The sequence below is a fragment of the Diaphorina citri genome, unplaced genomic scaffold, assembly GCF_000475195.1.
Source record: "Diaphorina citri unplaced genomic scaffold, Diaci psyllid genome assembly version 1.1 scaffold3286, whole genome shotgun sequence".
Classification (NCBI taxonomy): domain Eukaryota; kingdom Metazoa; phylum Arthropoda; class Insecta; order Hemiptera; family Psyllidae; genus Diaphorina; species Diaphorina citri.
The window spans coordinates 369-9,546 of record NW_007380695.1 but is presented as its reverse complement, the minus strand read 5'-3'; the positions used below and the strand labels follow the sequence as shown (position 1 = coordinate 9,546).

The 9,178-nt window shown below is 39.8% G+C and overlaps 1 protein-coding gene across 1 annotated transcript; it reads right to left on the bottom strand.

Moving 5' to 3' along the window:
* Positions 1 to 1,047: 1,047 nt before the first annotated feature.
* LOC113471920 (fibrillin-1-like) lies at positions 1,048 to 8,933 on the bottom strand (the record flags this gene model as incomplete). Its single annotated transcript, XM_026831394.1, has 6 exons — positions 1,048 to 1,157; positions 1,381 to 1,461; positions 1,904 to 2,062; positions 2,233 to 2,370; positions 3,174 to 3,371; positions 8,767 to 8,933. Coding segments are annotated over 6 exons (853 nt in total), but the record flags the coding sequence as incomplete, so codon positions are not given.
* Between the last annotated feature and the right edge of the window lie 245 nt (positions 8,934 to 9,178).

Genomic DNA, 9,178 nt, shown 5'->3' with positions numbered 1-9,178 from the left:
GAAAATACAAACAAAATGCCTACATCTTATAGGTAAATTTATAAAATCAATGTTTGTTTGTCTGTTTCTGTTTGTTGCATAAACAGGGATGCTAGGACAAATAACCTTGCAATTTCTTTCATAAGATGCTCCAACAATGCATCACATTAAACAAATATTAAGAAAAAAAAAGTTAGTGTAGTGTAGAGTTGTCTGTTTCATATTATAGGCACAGACAGATAAAATTGTAATATCTTTTATAAATAGGTAAGATGCTCCAAAAAATAACAAGAAAAAATAGAACAAAGAAAAATCCCTTTGTAGTGTAGAGTTGTCTGTTTCATATTATAGGCACAGACAGATAAAATTGTAATATCTTTTATAAATAGGTAAGATGCTCCAAAAAATGACAAGAGTTAAAAAGAAAAAAAAAAAAAAAAAAAAAAAAAAAAAAAAAACCTTGCCTTAGATCCATTTGAGATAAAATCCGCTCCGGTCGGGAATGGAACTCCCCACCTAGCGTTTACAAGGCAGACGCGCTAACTATGTTGGTGTTAATAATATTAGACTTGGCTCTGGCTAAACCAATCCCGTTTCACTATTTCGCCCAAGACTGAGGCTTACCACTTCGACCCCGCCGGGCATTGAACCCGGGACCTCCGGCGTGCAAGGGTGCTACTACTGGGGGCACGGTTGGTCCAGTGGTAACGCGTTTGCTTGCAATGCAGAAGGTCCCGGGTTCGAATCCCACCATCGACAAAAATTTGTAAGTCGCATCCTTGTCACATTTGACAGCTACATACCAAATTTCAAGTCTCTAGCTCTTACCGTTCTCGAGATATTTTGTTTACAGAAAGATAGACACACAGACAGACACACACACGGACCAATGGCTGAAACTTTGGATTTAGGCTCTAGGGACCTCAAAACGTGTTTTGGCACTAAAAATGGACCAATGGCTGAAACTTTGGATTTAGGCTCTAGGGACTTCAAAACGTGTTTTGACACTAAAAACTGACCATCGAAATTTTGACCCGAAAAATGATGAAAAATATCTTCTAATGCGATTTAGGTTTCGGCTTTCGGCAGATACCACAAGGGACTCAACGTATACAACCCAAAAGTCTGAATAGAAGTAGCACACTCATCTATGTCTACACAGCGGGTACCTGTCTTATCTGAAATAGACCAGAAATAAATTTTATTATTAGTATAAAATTATGCCAATAACATTAATAGAAAAAATTAAAAAAATCAAAAAGTGATTTTGGGGGCCAAGGTACAACCAGGCACCCTAATAGAACAGTTGCGCTTACTTGAGCGATGTTTCAAAATCAAAGAGCAGGAAAAATGAGGAACAAAGGAATTTTTCTTTTTCTTCTACGACTTCTAGATCCGAGCACTCGTCTATCTCTTCTGTCTTGTTAGTCATTGGGTTCATGAACTCGCCAGGCTTACTGCCACACAGGAGGATGTAGTCACCTGAAAAGGGGAGAAAAAGTTTGGTACTTCAAAAATTACAACGCAAAATATAGTGATATCCCCCAAAAAACATTTCCAATTGCAACTGCTCCATTATCATTGTATTGGCCAGTGAATAATGACTGTTCACAATTTCCTTTGCGTAAAAAAAGGTGATATCTTCCCAAAAACATTTCGTGTTAAAAAGTTAAAAAGCAAACGCCAAGATATCTTGGGGCACTATCACCTTACAGGTCAGAGGACATTAATGCCCATTCAATATTTTCTTTACATTAAAGATCCCGAGATAAATCGATTTAAAAAATACCGGTAATCTTGAGGCATTATCACCTTACAGGTCAGAGGATATCGATGCCCATTCAATGTTTTCTTTACATTAAAAAAACAGTGATATCCCCCCAAAAAACATCTCGTGTTGAAAATCAAACGCCACGATACTCACGTGATCCAGGAGGTGGGCAGGGCTGACATGGTTTACCCCAGGACTGTCCCATAGAGCAGCAGCAGACCATACGGGTCTGTTCATTAGACATGGGGAGGGAGCAGAGGCCGTCGGTGTAGTTGAGATAGCACAATTCTCGTCGCATATCGATACACTCCTCTGAAAATAGGAATGAGGAAGCAAAGCAATGAGTTACAGCTGTAATGTGCTCACAAATGGGCAAGCCTATAACTTTTTCTTGGTTCTTTCTCTCTCTCTCTTTCGTCTCTCAGATTGTCAGGCAGTCTGAGCGTGTGTGGCCGCCTGATAAATACAGAGAGAGGACTTACTGCCTGAAGGTAGGAGCATATAGCCGTCCGGACACACACAATGGTAAGTTCCCACATCATTCACACAGAATCCTTCACCACACCTCTGAATAGAAGTAGCACACTCATCTATGTCTACACAGCGGGTACCTGTCTTATCTGAAATAGACCAGAAATCAATTTTATTATTAGTAGGTAGGTATCTTAGTATTTTAATGAAACTATTCAAAAGTGGGGGAAAAACGGTAATGTTAGAATCTAACAGTGTAGGATACAAAACCCATCGTAGGTACCAAGATAAGATGTTGAGATAATCAAGGACTTCATAAAAATAATAATAATTACGGACTCTTTAATAATTACCTATATGAAAAATAGAAGGTAAGTCAAAAATCAAAGCAAAATATGAGACCAAATATAGGACCTAGTTTATAAAGGACAAAATATTTGAGTAAAAACAACCAGTATTGTCACCAAAGTCAACCTAGAATCGAAATCAATTTCGAGATAATTCGGCTTGGCGAGTCTCTGCCTTTGGACGAAAAAACAAAATGGGATAGCTAGGACCAATCCAAACAACGTTATCCTAAGGTAGCGACCCAAAGGTTCTAATTCTAAGCTATGTAACTGGATGTGAATGCTCCAAAGTAACTTCGCCTTTTCCCGTGTACCGACGGGGTCGGCGTTTCTCGTTAGCCTTAATCACCCCCAGTTGAAGCCTAGACTACAGTGAAGGAGAAAATACGGCCCTGATGTTACGTTACATTGAATTTTCTGAATCATGTATTTTCTGACGAAATTCCTGTGTGCGGAGTCCAGTATGTAGGACTATTATTGCACCCCATTCTTCTTGTTGTTTCACTCTTCACCTTCAAACATTGCTGTCTCTTTTATGAAGTTTAGCAACGTTTTTATCGGTTCTGAGTGTGTTCTGAGTGAGGCGCTGATATTAAGTTACCTACTTACAGGATTATTGATACAGTCAGCATTATCATCACAGTTGTGGGTTCGCATGGTGCACTCATTCTCATCCGTACAGGCCGGGCCTTCTGCCGGTTTCACAGAATATCCGTCCTCACACCGGCAACTGAATGAGCCAATGTTATTCTCACAAGTGCCGGACCCACAGATCTCGGGCATCTCCTCACATTCATTGATATCTGAGGAAAAATGCAATTATTGAAAACTGAATGGACGAAAAAGTGAGTTCCAAGTTTAAATTTGCCAATTTTTACTTTAATTTGGTCAATAAAATACATGTATGAAATGATAGATTTAGCCATCCTACTCACACCGGCAACTGAATGAGCCAATGTTATTCTCACAAGTGCCGGACCCACAGATCTCGGGCATCTCCTCACATTCATTGATATCTGACGAAAAATGCAATTATTGAAAACTGAATGGACGAAAAAGTGCCAAGTTTAAATTTGCCAATTTTTCCTTTAATTTGCCAATTTTTACTTTAACTTGGACAATAAAATCCATGTATGAAATGATAGATTTAGCCACCCTACTTAGTTTGGAGGGTAGTGCGTCTGCTGAATGAGCCAATGTTATTCTCACAAGTGCCGGACCCACAGATCTCGGGCATCTCCTCACATTCATTGATATCTGAGGAAAAATGCATTGTAAACTGAATGGACGAAAAAGTGAGTTCCAAGTTTAAATTTGCCAATTTTTCCTTTAATGTGGACAATAAAATACATGTATGAAATGATAGATTTAGCCATCCTATTTAGCTTGGAGGGTAGTGCGTCTCCCTTGTAGGCGCTAGATCGCGGGTTGGATTCCCGCCCAGGCCGAAGTTTATCCAGACACAATTTTCGTTCTCGGAACGGCTGGCTTTCTCCTATCCTCTTTGGCTTCTCTCTTTGATTTCTGGACAATAAGACCTTAGCCGTTACAGTTCTCTCGATCAGACTAAAAAAACTCAGACTAAAAAAACCTTATAATAGAGATCATGTAAACGAACTCTGCAAATTAGAGAATGAAGATCATGTGGACAAATATTGAGAAAAAAAGAATGGAGATCATGTAAACGAATCTTACAAATAAGAAAGTGGAGGACATGTAAACGAAACCAGTTATTGCCGTGTATTTGGCGCTTAACAACGGAGGTCTTATTGTCCCGAGATGGAATAGAGAAGGAGAACAGGATAGGAGAAAGCCAGCCGTTCCGAGAACGAACCTTATCTGTTTAGTATAAAGTTCGTTAAGTCACGGGTTCGATCCCCGCCCGCGGCGTGCTACCTTTCTACCTAACTAGACTGGCAAATGCCTTACTTTAGTATGAGATATTTAGTGTCGAATCCCCCCAAATCAAATGGACCGGTGTTGGCATTGGCAAACACCGTGTTATAAAAACCATGCTCAAAACCATACCAGCTAATCTCCATACACAAAAAGGCCACTCAGAGGCTTAGGTGTGGGGGCAAACAGCCCTAAAGGATGGGTTAAGCTTCTACGAATGCTCAAAACCAAATGTCTGGTAGACTTTCGGTACTCGTTTTTCGATTGCAAATATTTCAACGGGTTACTTTCTGGTGTTCTCGTGTTGACCCAGCACCTAAATGGGAAGTATTGTGTCTCTTCTCGCCCATCTGATGAGAGGCATACTACGGGATGGGCATGCTACGACACAGGTCACATGCGTCTAATGTAGCAGTTGTTTCATTGCTACGAAATAAAAACGGCGGTGGAACACTCATCTTAAAAAAAATGATTATTTTACCTATGCACTGATGTGTGTCCGAATCATATAGAAAGCCGCGGTTACACTGGCAATGAAAACTGCCCGGTGTGTTCATACAGGTACCATGGTTACACATATTAGGCATCAGATTACACTCGTCTATCTCTTCTGTCTTGTTAGTCATTGGGTTCATGAACTCGCCAGGCTTACTGCCACACAGAAGGATGTAGTCACCTGAAACAGGGAGAAAAAGTTTGGTACTTCAAAAATTTCAACGCAAAAAATAGTGATATCCCCCAACAGGAGGATGTAGTCACCTGAAACAGGGAGAAAAAGTTTGGTACTTCAAAAATTTCAACGCAAAAAATAGTGATATCCCCCAGAGAGAGGAAGAGAGGGAGAGAGAAAAAGGCTTAAGGAGCAAAAATTTTTATGCCCTAACCCCAACTTCGCACTTCTCATGAAAAAATCCCACGAATTAATTTTGTGGAACAATTCCCAAGCCGGGATTCGATATCCCCCAAAAAAACATTTCGTGTTGATAAGCAACCGCCAAGATATCTTCAGTCACATATGTCACACAATAATGATAATGCCTGGTTGCAAAAAAATTTACGTAAAAAACAGTGATATCCTCTGAAAAAAACAACTGGTGGTAAAAATCAAACGCCAAGATGATTATATTGAGCCGTAATAGAACAGTTGCGCTTACTTGAGCGATGTTTATATGTCACACAATAATGATAATGCCTGGTTGCAAAATTTTTTACGTAAAAAACAGTGATATCCTCTGAAAAAAAAAAAACAACTGGTGGTAAAAATTAAACGCCAAGATGATTATATTGAGCCGTAGGGTGTCTAGTCGTACCTTGGCCCCCGTTGTACCTTGGTCCCCTGGTACTTTTCTGGGAACTGGCGCCACCTATCGGGTCCGAAAAATATGTATCTGATGCGTAATGGCCGTTCTCACAATAGTTGGTGTTATCCGTACACTCATCAATATCTTCACACGAGTAGCCATCGCCCCGGAATCCTTCATCACAAACGCACTGGAAAATAAGACATTAATGAGTTGACTGAATTTAGAATTCGCTACTTGGTGTTTCATTTTCAACTCGAAAGTTTTTTTGGGGAGATATCATTATTTTTTGTGAAACTTTGAGTGTGAAGTGATGATGTCTATGGTTGTGGGTACCTCATACCTATAAATTACATTAATTCATTTTAACCCCCTCATAAATTTAATTATTTTAGGAAGTAGCCCACTATAATATATTTCTATGAGTAAATATTAGAAGATGTTAATAAAATTTTCATTTCCAACATTTTAATCTAGCGACCCATTTTTAGCCATTTTTCATCCAGGGACTCCCTTCTATGGATTGTATCTTCAGCGATTGGCCAAAGGCCCCCTGAAACTCTCTTTTCAGTGCACAAAGCGACCCGTTCTGTTTTACCTTGATGCGTAATTTCATAACGAGTTCATACCAATTTGATTTGTAAACAAATCAGTTGTCGTTCAGAAGTTATTAAGGAAAGTTTGCATTCGTTTATGTCACGACACACCAGGCCGTTGCCAACGAAACCGTCCTTGCATCGACATGTGAACGAACCCTGCGAATAAGATAATGGAGATCATGTAAACGAACCTTACGAATAAGAAAATAGAGATCATGTAAACGAACTCTGCAAATTAGAGAATGAAGATCATGTGTACAAATATTGAGAAAAAAGAATGGAGATCATGTAAACGAATCTTACAAATAAGAAAGTGGAGAACATGTAAACGAAACCAGTTATTGCCGTGTATTTGGCGCTTAACAACGGAGGTCTTATCGTCCCGAGATCGAATAGAGGAGGTGGACAGGATAGGAGAAAGCCAGTCGTTCCGAGAACGAACCTTATCTGTTTAGGATAAAGTTCGTTTAGTCACGGGTTCGATCCCCGCCCGCGGCGCGCTACCTTCCCAGCTAACTATACTGGCAAATGCCTTATTTTAGTATGAGATGTTTGAGTAAAAACAACCAGTATTGTAACTAAAGTCAACCTAGAATCGAAATCAATGTCGAGATAATTCGGCTTGGCGAGTCTCTGCCTTTGGACGAAAAAACAAAATGGGATTGCTAGGACCAATACAAACAACGCTATCCCAAGGTAGCGACCCCAAGGTTCTAATTCTAAGCTATGTAACTGGATGTGAATGCTCCAAATTAACTTCGCCTTTTCCCGTGTACCGACGGGGTCGGTGTTTCTCGTTAGCCTCCTAATCACCCCCCAGTTGAAGCCTGGACTACAGTAGAGGAGAAAATACGGCCCTGATGTTACGTTACATTGAATTTTCTGAATCATGTATTTTCTGATGAAATTCCTGTGTGCGGAGTCCAGTATGTAGGACTATTGCACCCCATTCTTCTTGTTGTTTCACTGTTCACCTTCAAACATTGCTGTCTCTTTTATGAAGTTCAGAAACGTTTTTATCGGTTCTGAGTGTGTTCTGAGGCCCTGATATTAAAAGTTACCTGTATTATGGGGGTTGAAAGTATGAAATGCAAAAAAGGATAATTTTGCAAATACCATGGTAAAATGACAAGGTATGGTTGTAACTTTACCTTGAGTTATTTGAAGAAATAGAACCATTGGATTTCACAAGGAGGGAAGTTTAGCAGTCTCGACTCTCGACTATCGAGTGTTGGTTTGATGACACTGATGCTACAAACGGAAGTTCAGTTCTGTTAGTTATACATATAGTCATCAAACAGGACTTCCTAAGTTCACTAGCACTACGTATGTCTTCAGGACAATAGCATAGCGCTATTCTCAAGACATCTTATGGCTATAGGCTATATAATAGTCCTATAGATATCTATTGTGCACAATGCACATACTATAAAACAAATATTAAATGGAGTATTGGAGGATAAGCATCCCTCCCCCAGCTCCCAACATCATCTAATTTCCCCTCTTTCTCCTTTCATTATCATATTTTCTCAGTCTCCCCCTTTTTCCTCGTCTCTAATATACAGATACCCTCATACCACTACCGAAAAAAGGTTTTTAGCTGAAGGCGAGAGAGAAATTGCTGCGTACCATATTAATATTATCACGACTATCCTGCTGTATTCAATCCTGAATGATGATCCTTTCCCCTTCCATCATTCGATTGGAAGAGAATGAGAAAGGAAGGAGGAGAAAGAAACGGGAGAGGAGAGCGAAAAGTAGGGATAGAGAGAGAACGAGGTAGGAGGGAAAAAGAAAGAGAGGCGTAATCAGAGAACTGATAGAAGGCATCACAGAATATAGGAAAAAAAGTGAGGAGGAAAAAAAGGTTATAAATATATATGAAGGAAAAGGGGGAATAGATCAGTTGCGCTTACTTGGGTGATGTTTCAAAGTCATAGAGCAGGAAAAATGAGGACCAACGGAATTTTTCTTTTTCTTCTACGACTTCTAGATCCCGAGATAAATCGATTTAAAAAATACCAGTAAATCGTAAACTTTGACGTCACGGCATACGCTCTCGTAGGCGATGGCGTCACATCAAATGTCCCGACCAAAGCTCCCTTGCAGGCAACACATTAATCTGTTTGTGCGCATGCATTTCAATTCATGTTTGTGCGCATACGTTTCTGCGCATCTCCTAAAGTCTGACGTCAGAGTTCAAGACTCTGACGGAAAATAAAAATTGAATTTTCGACCTTTTACACTTATTATTTCGGAGTTTTGACCTCAGATTTGGATTTTTCCAAACTTTTTACATAGGAATTGACCATTTATTAATAATTTTTATCCACTTGCAACTGCTCCATTAGAGATTTTTTCGCCTCAGGACATAGGAAAAGCAAAATCTTTGAAAGCCTCACCTAAACAGGTTGATAGATCCAAGCTGTTCCGCAATCCTTCCGTGCACATACACACATATGAACCCAGCGTGTTATTACATTGTCCCCCGTTACATATTCGTTTGTTGAGGTTACATTCGTTAATGTCGTGACATTGGTGAAGGTCGGGAGCCAAGCTGTATCCTGTTCTGGAAAATCAACATGGAAGGTCACATCAATCGGAATGGAACGAAGTGGATTTTGAGTTTCAACTCGACCATCTAGGGTAAGTGTGACCCAGCGTGTTATTACATTGTCCCCCGTTACATATTCGTTTGTTGAGGTTACATTCGTTAATGTCGTGACATTGATGAAGGTCGGGAGCCAAGCTGTATCCTGTTCTGGAAAATCAACATGGAAGGTCACATCAAAGGAAAAAGGAAGGAATTTTAAT